The sequence below is a fragment of the Anarhichas minor genome, unplaced genomic scaffold (assembly GCF_050575085.1).
Source record: "Anarhichas minor isolate MPS153535 unplaced genomic scaffold, ASM5057508v1 ptg000021l, whole genome shotgun sequence".
In the NCBI taxonomy this organism is placed as follows: domain Eukaryota; kingdom Metazoa; phylum Chordata; class Actinopteri; order Perciformes; family Anarhichadidae; genus Anarhichas; species Anarhichas minor.
The window spans coordinates 2,267,887-2,293,261 of NW_027466467.1; the positions used below are offsets into that span (position 1 = coordinate 2,267,887).

A 25,375-nucleotide genomic window follows, 5' to 3' on the forward strand; every position below is an offset into this window, starting at 1 on the left:
ACTACCTCTCTCACGGCCAGCTGTGCTTTGCTAAGACGTGTCAGGACAAGCTCATGCGTAACAAATGTCGGGGGAGTTGTTCCATGTTGTGCAGGTGTGCTGCTCTGCCACAGTGAGCCAGCGTGCACAACACTGGAGCCCTTTATCATCGGGACAGTTACACTTGTCCGCAGTGAGAAGGGTCTTTTGGTACGGAGTAGGGATGACGATACATCTCGATGTGTCTGCGTAACTCAAGGGGGAGGACATGTCGTATTTAAGAGTTAGAGAGGATGAACATTGGTGATGCGAAGAGGAAGAAGTTTTGAGAAACAGAAAAGAGAACAAGGTTTTAGAAAAACAAATGAGAGGACATGACAGGAAGGAGAAAGACGTGATGAGAAACAGAGGGAAAACAGACGAGAGACAGAAATAGAAGAGAAGGAAATGGAAAAGCGAAGTCAGGTCTAGTATCTATTAATAACAGAGGAGGGAAGGAGAGTTCTCATGAATTGACAATATAAATAGCCCCCCCTCATCTCCCCAGGGACAGACACTAATAGCTGTATGAACTGCTGTTTATAAAATACACATGTTATTATCAGTATGTGATGTGAGCTTGTTTATACTGTATAAATACTGTGATTGTGAGAATCTAACTTGTCCTCATCTATGAAAAAGCACTCGTACTGTTCAGTATACAGTAGATGTGCACTGAAGCCATGAGGCTGTGTTCTGAAGTTGACGATGTTCCTCCATGTGTTCTGCTCAACGGAGCCTTTGTTAAGCTCCACCCACCTCAAGCTGTCAGCCCAACCATCACTCACTGCACTCCCCATAACTCTGTTCCTCTTTATTCACTGTTACAATCATTAAAGAGCAAGTGTACACATTCAGTATACCTTCAGTAGCTAGCGTAGCATAGAGGTGCTAACTCTAGTAAATGATAGTTCGGGTGAATGTACTCTGCTAATGTTCGCTCCACAGGTTTCTACGTAGAAACGTTACGTTTCAGAACCTTTTATCTGCTTCAACTCTCCGTGTAACAAGTATCACTATGAAGGCTTTACACACCGGGCCATTGGCCAGTCTGCGTTCGAGGGGCGGGACTTAGTAAAGGGCAAATTACTGCCGCTGATTTTCCTTTAATAGCGTTATTACCTTGGTAACCATGGTGAGTCCAAGCAGGTAGCTGATGCTGCAGATGATAGCGATGAAGATCTCTCTGCGGTAACCCTTCCTTAGGAAGGACGGATACAGATCCACCAGTGATGTGATCTGCCCTTCCACCTCCACAAACTGCAGGCACACAGACACACACAGCGGTGGGATTACAGAAAGACAACAGGATGATAGCACCGGCAGCATGGCCTGCCATCTATACAAACAGCACGCTTTGAATCTATTGGTCAATAAACGCATCACTGATGTTTCATGACAGGATCTACTTCTCTGGTGTCTGAATTTGGTTGACTGAAGCAGCTATAAATGAATTTACTGTTGACGGCTGATGATCATGTGATCATGTTCAGGATGTGTGGGTCGATGGCTGCACGTGAAGAAGTGAGGAAAACTTTCTGCTGTTTTCTTTTTTAACGTTGTGACACAAAGTGGAGTGTATGAGTCCAATCGATCCTCAGTTGATCTTCATTGTAATATTTTTCACTGTTTTGATAATCAAATGATCGTTAAAAGTCATTTTTTTATGCAAAAATGGCAGAAAGTGCTGTTCAGCCTCTCAAATCAGGAGGTGTCCCCGCTCTTCTGTTTCTTATCATATTAAACTGAATGTTGGAACAAACACACATTTAAAGACATCACCTTGGAGTCTCATTATTTTATACATGTCATAGACCAAAACGATTCATTGATTTATCTCTACAATAATCACAGTAATCTTTAACTCAATGAATCGTTGCTATCATGTGTGTTGTTTTTTTTGTTAAAAATGTTTATTGAAAAAAAGAAAATTAGTGTTTTGTTTGCCTTGAAATTCAAATGCACAGAAACAGAGATTTTCATTTTCCACCAAGAAATAAAATGTACTGCAGGAGGCTTTATAAACTCCCTTAAAGAGTAAATGGACTGTACTTGTATCGAGCTAGTCTTCCGACCACTTTAACACTACATGTACTACACTGACGGCGGGGGCTACCATGCAAGGGAACCGCCGATCCTCTCATTGAATGACGACCGTGCTCCACCACTGAGACACAGTCGCCCCACAGAGTCTGAGCACAGGCTTCTGCTATCGGCCAGTGTTGTGCGTGTGGGAGCCTCAGTAACTTCCGCTTGCGAGTGCCATCAACACTTCCTCTTAACAGCCATCACTTCCTTTAAACAGCCGCAAATGTGTGAGAGTTCGTGTCTCCGCTAACCTGACTGTCGAGGCCAAGCAGCAGCAGCATAATGAAGAAGAGGACTGCCCAGACTGTAGGGAAGGGCATCATGGATACAGCCTTGGGGTAGGCAATGAACGCCAGGCCAGGACCTGCAGAGGAAGGGGGGGGGGAGGGGCGGGGCAAGAGCAGACAGAGGGGGGTGGGGGGGAGGCAACATTAGTATCACGATAAGATGATCTGATCTGCCTCCCTGTGGGAAGAAAACGCCCCAAACAATGGAGATGCAAAACCAGATGTGAATGCATGATCAAACCTGGGCTACAATACTGCTAATAGTTGTGTATTTATATGTAGCTAGTTTTTGCGAAAAAATAGGTATTAATAAGTGCGTCACACATCTTTACTTACCTGTTACTTCACTTGGTGTGACACGTCACTATATCGTGATATAACAGAGTATAATATGTGATGTGAATTATTCTGCACCTCTGTGGGAGTAAGTCATGAGACCCGTAGGTCATTGTGGACATTCTATGAGATATTGAACCTATGTATGCTCGATTCACCTTTCTGGGCGTCTGAATGAGTCAACTTCTAGAAAAGGTAAACCAAGTGTAACTTGTTGTTTTTTTTAAATATAATTTAGTTTTTAAGTATGTCAACACCTACACCACTCTAGCCATTCTGCATCCCTGACTGAAGAAGGCATGATCCTCTCTACGAGGAATGCAAAATGGCCGTAGCAAAACAGCAGCAGATGCAAACTTGTATGTCAAATAAAAAGCAATGGCTTTTTTTGTTTTTGTTTTTGTAGTTAAGAGGTTTAATTTGACGTTGATGCCACTTCACATTGGGAACTGTAAAACAGAAGTTAAGAAACAGGGAAGCAGCCGTAACAGCAACACAGCATTGCAGCTGATGGCAAGATACGGAAATATGTTCAGTTTTTTGTTGCAAAATATGACAAGGCATCCAACCAAACACCGCGTTGACTCGAAAAATAGGACCAACTTCCATTCTCTGAGAGAGGAAATGCTAGCAAGTATATTAAATCATGAAATCCACATCAGACAGTCTGATTAATCACTACTTGACTGTAAAGTACTACATATCGAAGCCTAAATATATCCTTTTCTTTTTGATCTTGGGTCAACAGAAGCCAAAGTCACTATAAGCTCCCGTGCATCAGCATCAAGCAGTCGCAGTTAAGGCAGACCTGCTTGTGATGCACTTTAAATAATTCTATCCTTATGCTCATTGCACATGTCTAGTTCGTCTGAGATACACTTCTATTCTCTGGTAACCTGTGGAGCATCAACCCACTCGCCAAACACAACGTTGATATTGGATAATTCTGCTTAAGATTCATTCGGCACTGGATGTAAATTGGAGACTACAGAATTGTCCAATATTCGTATCGACTGGGCTGGCAGCATGGACAGTGTTTGAAGTTTTTAATTTGCTTTTGTCAGCTGGATGATCTCGGGGGTAATAGATGAAGACTGGGTCTCACGTAAGCATTTGACGCTAACATCATTGTAATCAGCAAAAATGACAAGTTTGTGTCTAATTTGATGTCAAACAAGATGTCTTCTGTCTTAATATGTCACCTTAACGTAGCAGAAACAAGTACAATCCAGAGAAGAGGAGATTCAAACTTTCCAAACAACAGCTGTCACTTCTCTGTTGGTGTGTTACCGCCTTTCTTTGAGGGAAATCTTGAGTGTATTTTTAAAGAAAGAGCCGACATTCATCTTTTATCCGCTTTGGGATGTGAAAAACAAGCATTTATGAAATCCTTGTGTGATTATATCGGAAAACTAGGCATGACTTCCAGCTCGAAATAGACTATTTGTGTCTCCACACAAAGACAACGGTTGCATTTGCAGCCTCATAAAGTATTTATCAATAGACTGTACGCTGTAAGAGATATACTGTAAGGCCATGGACATGATACTGGGTACTTACCCCTTTGTTTTTTAACTGTGATACAGTATTCTCTAACTGTGCTGACATGTTTAGTAGTTCATGTTAACCATGGGTTTTCGTGGTTTTGGGCCCTAACATGAACTACAAAAAGAGGAAGTTGCCGGTTCTAGAAAAAATTAACTTTTGTAGAAACAACGAAGAATACCACATGCCAATGTGTCACTCCGATAGATAGGAATCACAGCAATGGGGATGTCAGTCAATGACTAGCAACAACATTGGTTTTAAAACGCTGCAGTGCTCCATAATACAGCAGCCATGCCCCTAGTGGACACCAGGAGAACAGCATGTTTTTGCTCCAAAGGCCAAACTTGAGAAAATTGTAAAAAATACAATCTTGAAGACAGGGACTTAAATAAAAGACTGATGTAATAGAATACATTGTTTAATACGCTAATGGCCGTGGAATCAAACATGTTTGTATTGTTATTGATTGGGTATTAATGGGGACTGAGTGTATTTTAACTACAGAGTTTATAATAGACTTATTATAGGAGCTGAGGTTGAACTTCAAAAATTTGAAAAAAAACAACTCACACCACTGCCAAAATGTATGCCATATGCATGAACACAGCCAAAATGATTGAACAATTCTCCGTTATGAGGCACAAGGGTTAAGCTGGCACACTGTCGCAGCATGCACCGTATCATAATATAGCTAGTTCTAAGCGTAAGATCATCTTTTAACGTCTCTCAATGTCTCCTTCTCTTGAAAACTAAAGTATTTTTCCCAACACCTCTCTATCTGAGCCCTAATACATCCAACTTGCTTTCCTTCGAATGATGCGCTAACAAACTGATCAGATGTTCATATTTGCTCACATTCTGCTTTTGTCAAGTAGTGTTTGATTGCGGAAACTTCCATATTCCGATGCAGTCATTTGTAATTGATCAAGGAATCCATTTAATACCAAGTTCAATTCGTTTGGGATTCGTTGCTGTTTTTCTTTGTCATAACTGTTGTTTAATTTGTTAACCAGGAAGCAGCGCCCACCATCACTGCCGCCTTTACAGAACCCTCGTACCTGACTCTGCCACATCAGCAATGTCCACCCCTTGCTCTTGTGCCATGAAGCCCAGGACGGAAAATATTGCGAAGCCAGACACAAAACTGGTACCACTGTTGAGGGCTCCCAGCAGCAAACAGTCCCTATGTCACACATATGTCATGAGGAGGATTTGTTAATGAACACACAAGGACTCCCCTCTCTCCCCTACCGCTAAGCCCCTCACTGAAAACTGATGCCTCACCTATAGCAGTTGTATTTGTACTTGTTGTAGCTCCCCAAGGAAGTCATGGCACCCAAACAGATGGCGTAGGAGAAGAAGATCTGGGTGCCGGCATCAATCCACACCTGTGAAGTAGAGGGACAGAAAGGCTGAGGCCTGCTGCTGAGGGGAAGCACTGGTCATGAGTGATGCATGGGGAGGCTGGAGGGGGGATTTAAACTGCGTGTTTCCATATGATCGTCAAGCTCATTTTAAGTAAAGTTTTTGAAATTTTGCTAAAAAGGAAACGCAAATAAGGCGGTCATTTCTAGCTTCGAGGTAATAAACTCAGCTACACGGAGAAGTTCTTTTTCACTCAGGCAGCACAGGGGCACCTACCTCTGGGTCCTTCAGACGAGCGAGGTCAGGGTACAGGTAGAACATGATGCCAGCAGAAGCACCCGGCAGTGTCACACCACGAATCAACAGCACAATGAGCATGACAAAGGGGAACGTGGCTGTGATGTAGACCACCTGTGGGAGATCGAAATACAGGAAGACAAGGTCACACATTATGGAAAGACTCGATATCCTGCAGTTTGTATGATTCTACAGGGGAAGGCTATACCTTACTTGAGCTTCATAAATGGTCCGTCTTGGCCATGACATGATTGTTCATTTGTTGTTGGTATATTAGCTAATATCTTTGCACTCGTGAGAGGGACTTGTGTTTGATGAGTGTGTGAACTCCTGGCAGCTGCTCTTGGATTATCACAAGCACAGATCACAGGCTGTCCCTTAAATCAATAGCAGTGTATCAGTGTCTGCTGTTGGAGAGCGGTGACCACACTTGGCCTTGCAGCAGTGGCTTTATTACAGGAGTTACAACTTGGAACAACCAGAGAGCATAAATCAGGCCAGACCAATCGATAAATAGTGTTGAGGTTCTAAAAACAGCAGTCTGAGAAGGATTGAGCTGCCTCTAGTCTCAGGCGTGTTGTTGTTGTTGTTGTTGAAAAAAGGTCTGATATGTTCCCTTCATGCAGTTATCCAATAGGCTACATCCATCCTGTAATACTGCACAAAGCAATGATTCTCATCAAGCTGTCAAGAGGAGACGTATGCGTACTGAGATGCAGAATTGTAATCCTCAAACTGTTTCTCTTACATTTAGATTGTTTGTATCAGGAAATAAGGAAAAGTTGCAGTAAGGACATGTTTGGGATTTATTTTAAAGTGTGCCCGTTACACAGTTTGTCCAGATAAGAGCACTGACAAATGTGTTTTTACTGTTGAACTTAAACTGTTTTAAAGAGTCTGAAAGTCAGGTGACACATTTATGTGAGGAAATGCTGCTGAGTTTGGGAGAAACTACAACAGCAAAGTGGAACCAGATAATGTCCTGTTCTTCCTCTTGAGAACCATTGCAACCTAAATGTTGGCACAACTAAAACTCCTTTAATTACTCTGATTCCATTTCTGTTTCATTAAACGGAGAAACAATGGATTGAGACCGTCAACATTGCAAGCACACACATTTGCTTCCGCCTCAGCCTCACCCAGGCCTTCAGAGAAACTTGCATTTCCCTGAACTCAGTGTGAACACAGCCCCTATTGTTGTCTTGGTAAGACTGCAGTTAAAAAAAAAAAAAAAGAAGTCATATGAGCGTCACCCTGTCAGGGTTCCCGGCAGTCATTATGAAAGCGGGTAATTCATTCGTGCATTTACTTTAAATTCAGCAAGTTCAAGAGGAACAAACTCTTGTTCCTCTTGATTAACAGCGCAAAACACAACTAGTCATGATACAAACATAAATACAGGACAGTACAGGATGACAGAATCATGTGTTTACCTTGCCAGTGGTCTTCACTCCCTTCCAGATGCAGAAGAAGCAGATGACCCAGACGAGCAGCAGACACAGAGCCAGGTCCCATTTGACAGGACCTATATCCTCTATGCCACTGGAGATACCCAGCACGTTATGTCTGCAGCATGAAAAGGAAAGCTCTGTTAGTGTACAACTCAGTCACAGCACTATGATCTCAGCGATTTCAAATGAATCAAGAGGGTGTATCACACACGAGGGAAAGTCTTTATGAGGGTAATGAACAAATAACTGATGTTTGAACTACTTCCTGTGTCCTATGGAGAGATAAACAGGTTTTCTTTGGCACTACCTAAGAACCCTTTAGTCTTTGACGGTTATTCCAAATGTGTCCAGGTCGCTTTATAGTCACTCTGACTGCCAGCCAATCAGATCAAAGCGAAACAAAGCCTCTGAATTAAAGTTCCTTAATGTCTGCCCTGAAAAGGCCTCGATGAATTAAAGTAAACTGGGGCCGCGACTAACAACAGGAAAGCTACCTCCCGAACATACGCCAAAATCGTGTTGCTTAAAAACACGTCCGCCGCTACCATCTTTGAGTCCGTACAAGAGACGAGAGAGTGTAGAGAGGAGTGTTACACCCGGCCTCCAAATGCTCATTGTGTGGTAGAAGTATTCCTTTAACTATAGTCTGACTCATGGATGTAGACTGTGGGTATAACTTGCCATTGGCTGCGTATCTCAAGCGACACCCCCCCCACCCCCTTCTGTTATCTACACTATCTATTTGGAGAGGGCACCATCACTGCATCCTGTGCTTAGTACCACCCGAGACAGTTGTGATTGGTTTAAAGAAATACAATCGAGCCAGAGCGTTTTGTTCCTCTATACTAGAATGATTCTCTTATGTAACTCACTCCCAGAACTCGGTGACGGGGGAGGTGAAGTTGGAGAAGTTGGTGGTGTTGGCAGCCAGCCAGAGGGATTTGTTCTTGCGGTAGGTGTCCTCGATGCAGCGATCGGTGTTCCAGGGCTGATTGCACTTGGCCCAGGGCAGCTCCGGCTGAAAACACTGGAACCAGTAAAGAAGAAGCAGCAGTTATGATGGAGGACGGCTTTGGGACATTAACATAAGCACTGCTCTTTGCTTCAAGTTTGCCGGAATTTTCCAATTGGTCTCTTTCAATACTACATTACATGTTGTTGTTTTACAACACAGATATTACACGTTCATGATGTCTACTTTGCTCTGTTCCCTCACAAATGCAACATCATAAACCACTCTGCTTTAGGCAGACTGAACTGATATCTGTTTTAACCTATTATACACACATGCACTTTTTCTGAGCGAGCCAAGATGAGCTGTGAAGTTATTGATTTGAATTCTGTACGCTTTGACCCGATACACAAACACACACATTATGTACGCTCACACGCTACCTTTTTCAAGTGAGAGAGAGAGAGAGAGAGAGAGAGAGAGAGAGAGAGAGACACAATGACACCCTTGATCTTCCTACTACTGCATGCTGGGTATTTTGGACAGTGGATGGGCCAACTTTGAACAGATAACCTCTTGCAAAGACTGGGTCATTGTATTTGCTTTTGAAGCAAATGTGAAACTGATGTTTTATTGGACTTAATTTATTTTTCCAAACAAAGGAGAGCTTGCTAAAGAACGATGTATTCCTTAAATGACAGTGCTTCATTCTTCAGTGGATCAAAAGACGATGAATTTGCTCCTCACGGGTTTAATTCCATCATCCCTCTTCCGATCAATGATGCAACCTCTGCCAGCAAATAGCTTTTATATGAACCAACTTCAGCTTACATTGTGTTCATCGGCTGGTGGGAAATTACGATTGACCTTTTCTCAGCTATGCATGACCCTTATACTACAACACTGACGTTCCTGCTAGCCAGTACGTAGAGGGTCAAGTATCAGAATGTCCTCATAAAATCCTTTATTTATGATGGAAATGAAAGAGCTTCACTTTATTGCCATCAGAGTTTTTAGTTTTTTTTCAAATGTCTTCCCACACCTACCTGGAACAGGTAGTAGAGGCCCCAAGCCAGGATGACAATGTAGTAGATATTCAGCAGGGACACGATCACAATGGAGGCGTAACCAATACCTGGAGAGAGGAGAGAGGGCAAAGTGAGGATACATGAAGACATCAACAGTCCAGCGAGATGGCAAAAAGCAACTAAAGGTCCAAATATGACGAACAGATAGCATTCATTTATTCATTAAGTAAATAATGTCCGAAACTACTGCGTCACGTCTGTATTCCTCTGCCAACCAATCATGATGTAGTTTAACATCCATGTGTGTCCAACATGAACACTGATATTTCTTTGGTCCCCAAGTGAAGGACGATGAACGCGTTGGTTTGTACATTTTCCTTGAGAAACTGGCAGGATGATGCTTCTGTCTCCTCTGTGATGCTGTTCAAACCCCACAGAGCTGTATTATATAATCTACTGCACCTCAGGCTACATTACATGGAGATGCGTTTGAAATGATGTAAATCTGATGCAATAGTACAGCCGTCAAAAAGAAGGTTTATGAAATATAGAATGAGAAAAACTCAAAAGTCAGTTTTATCTTCTAGTGCATTGGGCCTACTCGAGGTCGACAGCAATATGTTTTTAATTATTTAACCTTCAATGGTGTTACCCTGCTCTTAAATGTTGTTTGACGCGTCGGATCACACAGGAACAAGGATGTGTGTGTGTGTGTGTGTGTGTGTGTGTGTGCTCCTACTACACAAGCATAGAAAGAGAAGAAAATGGGAGCAGGTGTAGGAGTTGGGATTTGGGTCAAGATCTGAACATGGATTAGGTTTTAGGTAAGAGGTTAAGTAATGATTGTGGTCGTATAAGTATATTAGTGTGTGTGTGTGTGTGTGTATCAGTCAGCACACACCGCCGACAGAGGCCACTCATCCAAATTAATGTCCTTCAACGTCATTGGCCATCTGTGTGTGTGTGTGTGTGTGTGTGTGTGTGTGTGTGTGTGTGTGTGTGTGTGTGAGAGTGTGTGTGTAAGAGTGCTTACGCCTGGTCTTTATGAACTATCCGCATGAATTCTAGTGCGTGTGTGTGTGTGAATGTGTGAACTATTTCACCATCGCATCATGTCCTTTCAATCACTCCACTAATTAGCAGCTGCCACGAATCTACATCTTTAAATACACACATACACACACACACACTTGCTCGGATCACATGGAACAGTGCTGATCAAACAAACAGATGCGTCCTCCTCCATGATGTCATTTCTCGTGCTCGTCCGCTGACCTCGGCTGACCTCGCTCGCTCTGTTTACATCCACACCCGATCCTTTTTCAACGCACATGAGCGGCGTGAAGAAACGCATCGTTTCACTTCCCAGGTGACGACAGTATCTTCGGAGGATCGAGACCGAGGGAATAACCATCAGTAATATTTAGTGGCAGCGTGATAAAACTATGGTGCTATGGGAAATCTTTCATTAGTGTCATTAACCTTTGAAATAACGACTCGTACTAACGGATCCGTTCTTATGCGGCTTGTACGAGTGATTTAGGAGAACTTGCCGCATAAGTCTATTTTCTCAAATTTTGAATTTTCTCTGAGGTATGAACACAATTTACGAAGGGTACCGGTCGCAAGAGTCACGAGCGATTGGTCTGCTGTTACCCACGCCTACGTTTTCCACTAATGGATTGTTCATAAATTAAACTTCATAATGATGTTATCCTCGTTGACTTATTGGCTAATATGATTCTCAATATATTCATAAAGCCTAACAGTATATATATATATATATAGATTGGCAATTGATGCTATTGTATAAAACTATAATATCAGTTTGGACATCTTAAATAATTTGAAGCCCCTCCCATTTCCGTTATTGATGGCGAGACGTTTCTTTTATTCGTAACCATTTCTTCTTCATTTCAGTGACTCAGCACTCGTTATTTGTCCCCGTTACTCGGCTTTAGTAGGTCTCTTAATTCTGCTGCTGGCGCCATTAAAACATTTAAAGACTTTTCTTCTTGGGATCTCCAAAAGCAGGACTTCAACGTAGGACATGCGGGGCAGGGCACATAGCCTTATACGGTATTCATGGGTTTTAAATTACAATTCTCATAAACACACAGGTGGCCTTCATCATGTTTATGCTGGTCATTTTCACAAGTATTTAAAGTTAAGAGCCTTTGTTGAATCTGACGTTTCACACTCGTACGAGCGCGACTTACAAAAACAATGTACGAGAAAGTTAGGATAATAATATGAAAATGTTCTTCCATGAGGTCCATTTATGCAGATATTAAATCAACTAGGTAATCAGTACCACACTTGTTTTGAATGGAAACCCCCAAAAAACAGAACTGACCTTCGTGGTACATTTCGATCACATCCAAGAAGCACGATCAGCTGAAGGCCAAGACCCACATTATGATCGGTGAGCCAATTATGAATAATGGCGATTGGATCAAGTTTGACTGAGTCTGTTCCAGTTCAGATGATGAAATGGTGTGAGACCTGTCACACCATTTCATCATGAGTCTGTCTCAGTCCCTTGTTAGAACTCCTCTATTTACCTGAATACCAGATAACATCAAGCGGTGGTCGTATTTTATTCCAGGACTCTACTTTCACGTATTCACTAATCTAATACCAACAACAAAAAATACATGATGAAATAATTGTGAAAATAAAGCAACGGTGAAGTGCAATGAGCTTTGATTGAGAGAGAGTAGCAGTTATTTTATAATCCACTTCATCAGCTTTCCATTCACCGTCTTATCCAAATTTGTTCTCCGTGTGAAGACGAACTGTGTTTATGATTAATGTTTCTGTTTTATCAAGAACGTGACTTTAGGCCATTGCCATGCGACACGACTCTTATTGTAGTCTACCTGTGTGTTCTTAGTCATTCAATATGTGCTCCGCTCCTGCACTGAACACGAGTGTGTTGATGGAAACGGTTGTGATGTGTGTGGGGTATCCGGTCTCTGTTGGTGTCGATCATCTTTAATCCCGTTCCCGGCTTGAGGCTGATTACACGTCGCCTGATAATTAGACTGAATTCTGTTTTCTCTGGATTACTGAGTCGTGACTTTGTGTTCGTGTTGCGTTATCCTGGTTCACTTTGGGGTTGTTTTCAGTCGTGACCCGTGTACAGTACCCGTCCTGTGTCTACCACTTCTGTCTGCACATAAGAACGATGAACGTTTTACATGTCGATAACAATAAAAAATAAATCGATTTGAGAGTTGATATTTCTGCGGGTAGAATTAAAACTATCTGGCTGCACTGATCTCATCGGCGCTTCTGTTCGGAGTGGATCTGGACGGACGGGCTAAGCTCTGATTGTTGCTCTCGGTGGTTTTTTCAATGAGCACAACACGAGACGTGGGCAGCAATTCAGATGTCTGGAACCACATGTCTCCTTTCTCTTTCTCTCATTTCACATCAAACCCATAATGCTTCATTAGCACGACATTTATATTTACAAAATCATGTTTACAAGAAAGGAGGGTCTAGAAGGGGCTCTCTATGTTCTATCTCCTCTATCTACCGTGTCTCTACCATCTCTCTCTGTTCTTGCTTTAATCCTTCTGATTTTCTATTCCCTTCATTCTATCTCCCCTTCTCCGTCTCTCTCTGTTTGTCTTCCCTTCATTCTGCCTCCATTTTTTCCATGGCCTCCCTTCCTTCCTTTCTTTCTCCCTCTCCCTCTCTCCACCTTTAGTTCTCTCCACCTTTTTCCTCGTCTTCATCGATCCATCTCATGCCTCCTCTGGCTGATCTGCTTCTTTTCTTTCTCCCCCCCCCCTCTCTCTCTCTTCACCTCTCTGATGTGTTGCCGCGCTGTTGCCGTAGCAACGTGTGATTTGGGACACTCTGTACACCGTCTCGGGCGTGTGTGTGTGTGTGTGCGAGACGGCGGGGGGGATAATGTGTCTGAAAGGAAGAAAGTGAGTGTGAAAGCGAGAACAGCGGCACGAGTAAATAATTAAATGGAGATAATGAGACGGTTACGCCGATAAAATTACCGAACTAAATGTACAAACCTGAGGTAAGATCAGAGAGGATGTTTATGTACGTTTGCACAAACTGAAAAACAAACACCGACTGAGAGCAGAAGATACGATGATGAATGCGTTAACCTTAATCAGCTGGCAGCGGACAGGAGGAGAGGGGGAGGTGAGAAGAACTGACGAGGGGAATGAACAAGGAGGGAAAGAAAGGAAGGAAGGAAGTATGATGGAAGAAGTGAAAGAGAAATAGAGGTGCGTCTGGGCAACACACACAAAAAACAAAAAAAACACGATTCACTCCGATGCCAGAAGTAAAATCATGAAATACATCTCGGAACTCTAAAGCGTGCTTTCTCAGGAGAGAGGAGGTTTTCACCGGAGAGCGAGGTGAGAGCCGGGGAAGGTTGGCGCTGAATAGAGGCCTCAGTGTGTCGGTGTACCAGTGCAGTGCCTGGTTGCCTGGTAACGGTTGCAGGGTAAAGTCTCAGCGCTCTGATTGGAGGAGAGTCTGGTGTGACTCAGCCTTATGTTGCACAGCCATTCCTCTGTGAAAAACAACAGAGGTCTGGAAAAATGTAAGCCCAGTAGTTGGGCAGGAGACGGCTGCTGATACCGGGCCGCGTGCTCATCAGTCGTTAAGTGAGACGCCGTGGGGGCGGGGCAGTGGGCGGAGCTATAAGTGGAGCTGACTAAAAACGTACCACAATTGGTTTAATCATCTATTAAATGTTTTTTTGCAGTGAAAAGCATATACCAGCCTGTAATATGTATGTAATACAGTGTGTATTCAGGCTGTTCTCACACACTTCGTAGCTGAGAAGTAATGCACTATAATTCATAAATAAACCATGTAATACATTTGTATGGGACCCACGTAAGTCAGCGTAGGGAGGAGGTGGGGGTGTACAAGTGGGTTACAAAATCACCAGATTTTAACCCAGTAGACCATTGTTCATGTCCCGTGTGAAATCAAAAGTCACTGTTTACTCATTTGTGACGTAGCTGCTGTACTAAAGTAACCGAAACCGTCACTATGTTTGCCAAAAATGTAATGCTATACCAACAATCGATTCATATCACTGGGGACATACCAGTAAAGATGGGGCAGAGCTTCTCCCAGCAGGTGATGCCACCCTCAGAGGTGAACTGACCCAGGGAAACCTCCAGGAAGAAGACCGGCAGACCTCCGCCAAACAGGAAAATGAAGTAGGGGATGAGGAATGCACCTGGGTGGAGTGAAAACAGTCATTTTAAATGTGAAAAAAAGCAGATAAGCAAATCAACCCAATGAATAGATGAGGTATAACAACGCCTTACCTCCACCATTCTTGTAGCAGAGGTACGGGAAACGCCAGACGTTCCCTAAACCAACAAAGCCGCCAGCCACAGACAGAACAAAGTCCAACTTGCTGGCCCACTTTTCCCGCTGCGGATGTTTGCCCTCTGCCTCGTCTTCGGGCCGTGTGCCGGGGCTTTTACCGGGAGACGGCTTCAGAGTGTCCTTGTGGAAATCCTTCAGGCACTGAAGTTTCTCTTTTTGTGCCATTCTGTAGAAACAGGAGACGGAGAAAAAAGAAAATCCAGTGAGAATTGGATCGAAATGAATCCCCTGACAGCGCAGCCTTTTAATACTGCTGTCAACACATAGAAAGCTGAATTGATTTTCAGACCCCAACAGAACCACTTGATGGTGGCTGGCTACACGCCAAAGTGGCTGGTGGACCAACCAAGGATGCTCCAGCATTTGCCTGGTGACTGGTGGTAGCAGTTTCGGACAACTAGGTTTGAAAGCTTTAACACGTGCTGAAAGAAGAAAGGAAAAACTACATGATATTCCAGGTGTTCATGTAGTCCATTTGTCCTGAAAGCTTTTAAAATGATCCAACGATATATTCATAGACATATTACTTTCTACCCATACTTCGCTGACACCCAATTCAGAGGTCAGGGACATCTTCAAGATAGAGTCGACTGTACCCCCGTAGATACAAAAATACAATGTTAGTTTTAATGGGAATCACACTTGTGATGTTATAGTTACAGTTTCCCAAACATTAGTCTGTTGCACAAACAATATCTCCAAAAACCGTTCCGCAGAGGTGGCAGTAGAGTTCACTTACAGTAAATGGAAAAAACAGCCCCAAGGAGTAAGGACGTGTAATGGTGACGTTCATGACTTCCAAGAACATTACAAGAGATTGTTTATCACCAAGTAATTAATAGTAAGTATTATTAATACCTTTCTATTGCTCCCAAACTGCCAGAAGCCTGTTTCAAGGGTAACTTTGGTTCCTGGCAAACTAATTTAACTACACTTTTACCAACATGGATTGTGGATAATAGCTTCCATTAACATGTTCATGTTTGACTTCAGAACCCGTTCTTTACTGTAAGCCACTCATTACAACCTAACCCGGAGAGCTCTGGGACAAAGCTGATTCTTGTTGCTTGGCTTCTTTGAATTTATATTACCGTATTTTCCGCACTATAAGGCGCACTTAAAAGCCTTTAATTTTCTCAAAAAACGACAGTGCGCCTTGTAATCCGGAGCGCCTTATATATGGATCAATTGGTTAATTGGTTGATCCATACTGGTTGTACACGGCGCTCTGTCAAAATGTTTCAGTACGACTGGTAAACTACAAAGCCGCACCGCGGTAAACACCGGTACTGTGCTTACTCCTAGTCCAACACCACTTGTGTGTATAAAGACCCCAAAATGGCACCTTTGAAGAGACACGCTTACGACGCTATTCTATTCTATTCGCCTTATAATCCGGTGCGCCCTATATATAAAAACAGTTCTAAAATAGGCCATTCATTGAAGGTGGGCCTTATAATCCGGTGCGCTTTATAGTGCGGAAAATACGGTACTGAGGGTTTTGGGAGTGCGAGTGGAAACACATACACACACATGCAGGCACAGATAAATTAGCCTTCCCTGATTCATGTCAGCCGTTTTTGAAGCCGTTACGATATCATTACCAAGCCACAAAGCCACACACGTAGCTTAACTGGTGCGATACTTGTTACTACACGTATATAGCCTGTACTGATGGTATTGCAAGTTCAATTCCATTACAAATCTAAACAGATATAGCAGTTTATCTTCAAATGACAAATAAACAACACAAAAATGTAAATACTGTCGTGTGAATGTTTTGCATCACAACTACTCAATAGGAATTTCGCAATCGTTGCAACACTGCAGTCTGTCTGAGGTAAACTGTTGCAAATCTATCTGCCTTAAATTAAAAGCTACAGCTAAAACAAACACACTTAAAATATCCTTTTAATGGATTAAGTCAGGGCTCTTCAGTCTTGTATGTGTATGTGTGCAATAGGGAGGGAGAGAGAGAGTCAGAGGGAGAGAGAGACATACTTAGTAGTCAGCAGATGTCTGTCATTGTGGAAAATGTCATGTCTTTATCTATTTCCATCTAGCAGACTGCTGTAGCAGATCTTTGTCTCTCTCATTCATCCTATCTCTGACTTTCTGCAAGATACTGAAACGGGGCAGGATCGAGGACAAGATTACATTTCAGATGAATCCTTGTGTTTTCTGTCTGTTGCTTATATTATTTTCATTGATTTGTTTCCAAAAATGTTTTTACCATGAACATGTTCTAGACACAGAAGAAACTTTTACCTAGTATTAAAAAAGGCTGCTCGTATATATCTGCAGAGAGATAAAGGAGAGAGACATTTCAACTGTGTTTGGGGGATTCTTGTACAAATCCCTTCAACATTTGTTTTTCTGCCAGCAACCAACTGTACAGTACATCCGCCCTCTATCTGATAGTGCATGCAAGTATCCTTAAAGCTAGTTAATGATTTCACAAACACACGTACAGACACATTTGTTTTCATGACTAACTTCCTAGACAGTTAATTAATAACACTGAGGAAAATGAAAGCACTCGCTGTGTGTGTGTGTGTGTGTGTGTGTGTGTGTGTGTGTGTGTGTGTGTAAATGGAAGTATTTCCTGCTTGAGAAACAATGGACTCCATTATGTCCGTGGCAAACTACAGCGGTTGATATTAATGGCCAAGAGTGATATTACTTCCACTATAGAGGCGGACTGCCATTCTGATGTGAATAACAAAACCAGCTACAATTAATGAGAGATGAGAAAAATATCTTGCAACACTGGCTGATGCTCTTTGACCACAGAGAGAATGGGATCATTGGGACCGTTTATACGAGAAACACTTGAATGAATCGATTGTGGGTGAATTATATTTTTAGACAAGCATTAATAGTAGCACAAACTGTGATTTGCTTGCTTACACTGTATCACAATGCATTTTAGTTTAGCTTCCTTGTTTTGGTTCATTTTGGCACAGCATGCAAAGCAAATCTCTTTCCAATCCTACTGAAAACAAACAGGATGGACACCACTATAGAGTTGGGTGTCATCAGCAAAGAAATACATTCTCAAACCTTGCAGGTGGTGATGCCTAAAAAGTAGAGGACCTGCAACTGAGCTTTGTGGCACTCCATGGAAGCTTTTAACTCACTATAAAAGCTACCACAGAAAGAATGGGTGAACTGTATCAAATGAGACATCCACAGGCTTGGTTACATCGGGTACAATGCGATGTCTAATCCATTTATCTCCACTGAAAACCAAGTGACGGAAAAGATGCCTAAACATTACACAATCATCTCCACAACTTCAGCCTTAATCCCATTGAGCTCTTATCATTGTACCATATTTGGCACATTCAGCTATCTACAATGCATAACAATATATTTGTTCCTGAGCAAGAGGTAGAAGAGATGGGAGTAACAGAAGAGGATGATGGGAGTTAATGAGATCTACAATCGATACTGATGCACATTCACATCAAATATTAAATAAGTAATCTGTGTGTATTAATACAAATATATGTTTGTTTTGCTACTTTGTTTCTGCATCATCCTTCAACCTTGTCGAGTTCACAAAAGCGTTTGTGTAACACTTGTGTAACACATTTACAACATTGAAGCCCTTTGCTTTACATTTGAACTTTGTACTATAAATTATTTTGGATAAATGCAAATAATGTGCTTCAGAGCAACACTGTTATTTTTCCTAACATTCATTTACTTCCTCTCAACACTTAATATGCTATCATATTTTGCTAGAGGGTAAGCATGATGATGATAAATGTACAATAATTAACGTCTTGTTTAAAGTATTTTATTTACAGCTAAAACCAATTGGATATCGGCTACAAACCTTTTGTATCAACGAAGAGTCAAGAATATAATAACAACTGGGCAATGTGGTTGCAATCCTTTTTACAACTCAGCAATCGGCTACCCTCGACACTGTGTGAAGGATGCTCCAATGATGTGTTGAAGTGTCAACCAATCATACGTTTTATTTTCACCTTGATCCGTTCCATCAAAGAAAATGCTAAGGCATAACTACGTCAACAAGAGCTTGAGCAATGACACTGTAGCTTATCACGCCTGGCCGTGATGCTATTGAAACTTGTGTGAACGCAGCATTAGAAATAGGTTGAGGAGCTCAGCTATCCGTAAAAAGAACTTTGCATTGAAACTAGGCAGCTTAGGTATCTCAAGGAATCTGATGTTGATGCTTCTTGGGCACTTCCCTGTGGAGGTGCTCCACGCCAACCAACTGGGTGGAGACTCTGTGGCAGAACCTGACCCAAGGTGTGAAAGAGCTGGCGGACATCCCAGGGAAAAACAGACGCATGGTCTACTGTACCTTTTATTACTTTGCTGTCATCTCCTGCCACATGGACCCCAGATAGGCAGCAGAGAATGGATGGAAGTGAGCAGTGAGCATTAGCAGAACTAGCTGCTATGGCTAATCTACCAGAAGAACAGAGTGCCACCCAGAAAAGCTTCATCAGAAGACCCAAAGTAGAAGATGTCACCATACTGTTTTAAAGGTCGATTGTCGGACGAGGAATTTGCAGATTTCGTATTTAGAGCAAAGAGAGTTTGACGTTATCAGAGTCATTAGAGAGCAGCGATACACAAGCAGGAAATGTTGTTGTTGCACGCTGCCTCCAGCGACCTCCAGAGAGCGAGACACGCCGTGGGAATCACGGTGACCTTTGGGACCATTTAAAGCACAGGCAAAATTCTTGCTGTAAAACATAGAGACTCATTGTCTTGTGTGTGTGGGAGAGATTGCTGGGCTGAGACTCATGTAGTGACTTCAGAACCCAGCCACCATTACACACACACACACACTTTCTAACCACTTATATAACACGCTCTCCTATTCTAAGACCATGTACATTTCCACTGGGCTGACCACCTTTTAATTCTACTCTCCTCATCCACCTCCTCTGCCCCACATTTCTTTCACTCCTTCCTCTCTTTGAGAATCACAACTGATATTTTACTCCTCCAACAAGGCTCGGGCGATATGAAGAGATAATCGTTCAACACGATATTGGTTGGCCACGATAATGGGCCTCAAATGTCCAGAATAACTATTCTTCATTGCATTGTTGTAGCGTATCCAAAAAAGAAATGTAACAACATCCTAGCATAGCCTACGTGTCATTTATTTGTGGTTATACGTATAAAAGCAGTTCATGGTGCTGTTAGATTGCTGCTGGAAAGCCTCGTTAGTACAGTAAAGCAAACAGTTTATGACTTCTGTAAAAATGTTTTTAAAAAGGCAAAACGCCAACAAATATGGATTATAGGAGAATATTTTGTTCGATAAAAACATACATTTTGGAAATCATTACATCCATCTTTTTTCAATAAATACATTTGGACTAGGGACTGAGATAATTAATAATAACAATTTAAATGTCAACGCGAAAAAATATTTGAAGCTTTTAACTATTCGGTAGAGAAACAGAAAGAGATGGACTTATTGTGACTATGATTGTGTGAGAGAAAATATCGGACATGAAGAGAGGGAAATGTAGAGGGAATGGTAGACGGGCAGAGGGTGAAAGAAAGAATAGAGCTGTTAAAAGTTAACTGAGCAGAAGGGTATGCAGCTACAGACGGGTTACTAAAAGAGAGAGTGACAAAGAGAAGAGAGTCACACGCACATAAAGACAAAGATATATGCAACAGATGCAGATAAAACAAAATTGAGCAAGATTGGAAACATCACGGCATGAGGGACGGAAACGTCAAGTGTAACAGAGTATCACAGTAAGAACGCCTGTGAGAGATAGAGGCACGGACAGAGATAACAGGAAGTGTAGAAGTTAAAGAATGCAGAGAGGTGCATACCTTCTAGTCTTATCTAACTAGAGTCAACAGTCACTGTTGATGCTCTGAGTTTTTTCTAGTATTCAATGTCATGCAGGTCAGTAGGTTCCACTCCTGTTTACACACACTAACATAAACTAAGATTTGTAGCTAGACTATGATACCAGCATTCATGAAACGATCTGGAACCTACGGATCAGTACGCGTAGCATCAGTCTCAGGACAACATCTTCCAAAGACGCTTTGCCCTGACGAGATCCCTGCTCTCATCCTGAGTGGGTCGGTTTAGTGATAAACCCCAGCTTAGCTTCATGAATGCGCCAGCTTTTATCATTTCAACCCTGCATTCATGTCATATCAGATATATGTGGGAAGTACAAACGGCTAACTCGCACATTTACATGAACACTGTGTCACCGTGTCAGATCACAAAAGAGCCTGGTGCCAGTAAGTCTGAGTCATGAGATGCTACAGAAAAAAAGAGGAACTACTAATTTTACCAGCAGATGGCACTTCAAGTGCATCTCATGCAAAACGAAATACCATCGACATAGAAGAAGAAAATATGAATTTTTGGTTGACAACAATCATAGTTTCCTCACCTGACCCAGCGGATGGTTTGTTACACAGAACCATCGAAGCAGTCATTAGTAACTGCACTGTGTACACTGGGGAAGGCCAGCCACTTTAAGAAACATATTTGGCAGGTGATTGGATGAACCATCCGTCAATCAAACTCTTGCCTAAGCCAGTGGGGAGAAGAGTGAAAAGCATCTTTTGCATCGAGGAAAGCCTTCAGTGTTGTTCTTCTGTCTTCTGTCAATGAAACAATAATAATACAGTTGTGATATAACTGATGCTATTGCAGCATCTACGCTAGCAGGCTAGCAGGAGCTGCCATTTTTGTTTTGAACGAACCTCAGGACTCTGATTGGTCCGCGCTCTGGTTTGTCGGACACAAACGATTACTTGAAGCCTGACAAGATGCATTTTCGTGTGATCAGTGATCCTTAAAAGTTAAGCTAGACAATTCATTTTTTCGGACGTTGGAAACGGCAGCCGACCAAACGATAGCCCAAGGTTCACCCACTCTCCTGTCGTGGAGCTTTTTGACCACATCACACACTCTTCATCAGCAGATTGAGTTTTCTCAGTTGTCGTGGAAGTGCAGATGTTCAAAGGTTGCTTTTGCTTGCTGCTTCAAATCTCTGGTTGTTCAGATGATCCACTTTTGATGCAGAGTTCATCCGTTATGTCAACTATCGGTCGGTAAGCGGGTCGCTGGTCTGTTGTTCCATCAGAATACTTGACCTCCATCATAAACATGTGAAGATGGGCACTTGGCATTCCTTCCTTTAATAACAAGCTTGAACCTCCTGAAAGCCGGCTATAAATCCACATTTTAACTGCTTTCACCTTCAGCTGCTAAGGTAGAAGAAATCTTTCAGAGCTGCTGACCGAGATTACCAGCTGTTCAAACTTCAACACAATTATATAAAACCATTCAAGATTGGAGGGAGACCTCCAAGGACATCATTTTTCATGCTCTGGTCAATTTTGCGATTTTTGTTCTCAGACTCTGATCCAGAAATCTCCACTTCAGCAGCTCTTACATACACCAAACTTTACAATTTCATTCCTCTATAGTCTGAAGGTTAACAGAGAGGGGTTTGTTCGCATAGCATTTATAGTCAGATTTATACAGCATTGTATTTATAAAAAACATGGCAAAACTTGTTTTTTTATGGATGTTGACAGTGTTTTCTGATTTACCTAGTGATACAAAGAGATATCCAAAATCCCCTGAGTAACAACCTTTGACTCTAATATGTCAACAAAATGAAACAAGAGTTTTTAACTTGGCTTTATCCAATGTTCAGATGTGTGTTCTGGAAATGTCTGCAATGTTTTATGGGGATATCTACTAGTCAAATTGTTAACCAGGGGCGGTTGTTTGGGTGTGTGTGGGTCAGTGGTTCATGCTGGTTAATATGTACAGTAGCGGTGGAGGTTCAGGAAGAGCTGATATCACCGACACACGGTCATATAATGGAAGTCTGATGGCAACTCTTGATGTGTAACTGAGGCTGATGGTTTTATTCACCCCGTCACTGTTGGCTCTCACAGTTTCCATTTGTAAAAACTTTGGGAATGCTGACATGCTTATGACTGAGATTTCACAAACACGCTCTTAATGAATGATTTAACAGCAAACAAGCCGGCAGTTAATACAGCAGCTTTCATTTTTCACTTAAATAAATATCCAAACATACAACTGGATAGTTGGAAATGCCCCGTGGCACACATTTCGATGCATTTTGTGTAATCAAGTGATGTTTTTTTTTTGTATTTTCCATGATCAGTAGCAAGAGAAAGTGTGCCACCTACAGAAGCAGCCACAGGACACAAAGAGAGCATTATAGTCAGAGGTGTGTCTCTGGACGCAGGAGATCTGATGCCATCCTGAGCTCACAGTGGCCGATTCAGAAGAGGATGCTACAGCAGCCAAGATTAGTTAGATTAATCTCAGGGTCAGGAGCTGAAAGGTTGGACTTGTACACCAGTTTATCAGCCAGTCTGTGTGATTCAGCTAGAAGGTTCCACCCCAAGTACATCTACAAAGAAGTCTCCAAATGGGACGTTTCACTTCTGATTTTTTCTGTCACCATTCTTATTTCCCTCTTTGACTAAGTGTGGTTGGTCACCGTTTTTTAAGAGCTGCTAACCAACAAGAACATCTTTACACTGGCTTTCAGGGGAGAGTTTTTTTATTATTATTATTTATTACCTTCCATCCTGCCAACAGTATAATGGCAGAAAATGATAAATCCTTGCACAAAATAGCAGCAAATGACAGCCGTAAATAACTATAGTTGCCAGTTGTATGCCTCTGCCAACCAATCATGTTGTCTGTACGAAATGTCCTCCCATCATCATTTTCTCTTATTATTGTCATAATTAATACATTCTTGAGTCATGGCCACGGTGAACAGGTCACAGTGAGCTTTGTGCCCCAAATTCTAATCAGTTCAACTTTGAGTGCGAGTGGAAGTTTCTGTCCTGGGATATTGAGTTTGCGAGAAAGGAACGGACAGACGGACAACCCGAAGATATAATGCGTCCGGCCACGGCAGTCGCGGGCACAGAGGCACAATTTTGCCATGTACATAACTATCTGTCAATACCTTGTCCATCAGGAGTGCAACGTTTGTTCAGTAGGGTTGGGATAGAAGTTTTGGATCAATTTCAACGTTGGAAGGTACACTGAGCTCTTAACGCCCAGATTAAAACAAGAATCTGGGCAGAGTCCCAAAAGACTCTGTATTCTGGGAAACAAAAATCTGGGCAGAATGGTTGGAAGTTACCCAGAGTTGTTAACGCCCAGAGTCCAACAAGAGGATTCTTGACTCTGGGCATTAACAACTCTAATTGTCATAATTAACATATGACTTCTTGAGTCATGGCCACAGTGAACAAGTCACAGTGAATTTCAAAAACTTCTGTTATCAAGACAAAAGTCTGAGAATATTTGTACTTCATCAACTGTCTGTAACGTGTTTCTATGAAGATTCACAAGAGAAAAACTGGTGTTTAAAGTAATAGCCAACATGAGGATAGAATTCAAAGTACAGTTCAAAACGTTCTGAAATGTATCACACTACATCTACCATGACATCCATTTGTGTGATATATTTTCATAAACCTTCAAGATTTAATTAGCGAAAAATTGCAGTAACCATTTACAGCACTGTTACCGTTAAAACGCGTTGATGCTCTGTGGGAGGTTAGTCTGAAGACGCAGAATAGCAAGTTTGGTTTCAATCGAGCGAAAACTACGGCGGGAGATAGGTTGAATTATTTGTAATGAATGACCTGTAGCGCCACCATCAGGACTATAACACCACAAAGGACCCAACGGTTTGTGCATTTTTAGCATGTGAAGGCCAGAAGAATTCAATTCATCTCCTTTAAATTGTACAGCGTCAAATCAACAGAAGTTATCTTCAGACACATATAGTCATATAAGGTCTAGAATGTTCTATAAGCAAGCACGGGTAGAAACCTTGTGCAGAACCGAGCTCTGAGTGGGCAGCAATTATAACACCAGGAAATAATAGAAAAATGACTACTACTAATATTATTAATACAGGAAGAAGAAGAGAAAAAACAAGAGAGATCGGCAGCAGAGCAGCTCCCTAACTAAGAGATCCAACAGCGAGACAGCGAGAGAGAGAGAGAGAGAGAGAGAGCGAGAGAGAGAGAGCGAGAGAGAGAGAGAGAGAGAGAGAAAGAGAGAGAGAGAGAGAAAGAGAGAAAGGGGCGTGGGATGGAATAAACCCACCATGAAGACTATCATTCATATACGATTCTTACTGTGCTGATCTCGTAGCTACTGTACATGCACACTGAACACAAACCTCTAAATACATTTCTGTAAATGTTGCCACCGATTTCTGTATTTCTATTTTTTACCTGCATTGTCTACATGTTTCCACCTTAAGTTATCTTTACTCATTTCTAAAGGGCTTTTTCTCATGAGGCTATCTCACATTTGCATTGCAAATGTTTTCAGTACCCATGAAGCACCTTTAAATTGAACTGAGAGAGAGAGAGAGGGGGAGGGAGAGAGAGAGGGAGAGAGAGGGGGAGAGCGCGAGAGAGAGAGAGAGAGAGACCGAGAGAGAGAGACCGAGAGAGAGAGAGAGAGAGAGAGACCGAGAGAGAGAGACCGAGAGAGAGAGAGAGAGAGACAGAGAGAGAGAGAGACCGAGAGAGCGAGAGCGAGAGAGA

General features: G+C 42.2%; 1 protein-coding gene across 1 annotated transcript in view; it reads right to left on the reverse strand.

Annotated features, from left to right (window-relative positions):
- The window catches only part of LOC142954535 (sodium- and chloride-dependent taurine transporter-like), a 34,566-nt gene that overhangs the window by 7,960 nt on the left and 1,231 nt on the right, over window positions 1–25,375 (reverse strand). Inside the window, exons 2-11 of the mRNA XM_076095603.1 lie at window positions 14,695–14,924; window positions 14,469–14,603; window positions 9,389–9,477; window positions 8,263–8,417; window positions 7,373–7,505; window positions 5,919–6,053; window positions 5,562–5,665; window positions 5,336–5,460; window positions 2,358–2,470; window positions 1,141–1,278 (exon numbers count right to left, since the gene is read on the reverse strand). Coding sequence (XP_075951718.1) covers window positions 1,141–1,278; window positions 2,358–2,470; window positions 5,336–5,460; window positions 5,562–5,665; window positions 5,919–6,053; window positions 7,373–7,505; window positions 8,263–8,417; window positions 9,389–9,477; window positions 14,469–14,603; window positions 14,695–14,923 — 1,356 coding nt within the window. The 5' untranslated portion in view covers window position 14,924. The remainder of the gene's footprint in view (window positions 1–1,140; window positions 1,279–2,357; window positions 2,471–5,335; window positions 5,461–5,561; window positions 5,666–5,918; window positions 6,054–7,372; window positions 7,506–8,262; window positions 8,418–9,388; window positions 9,478–14,468; window positions 14,604–14,694; window positions 14,925–25,375) is intronic.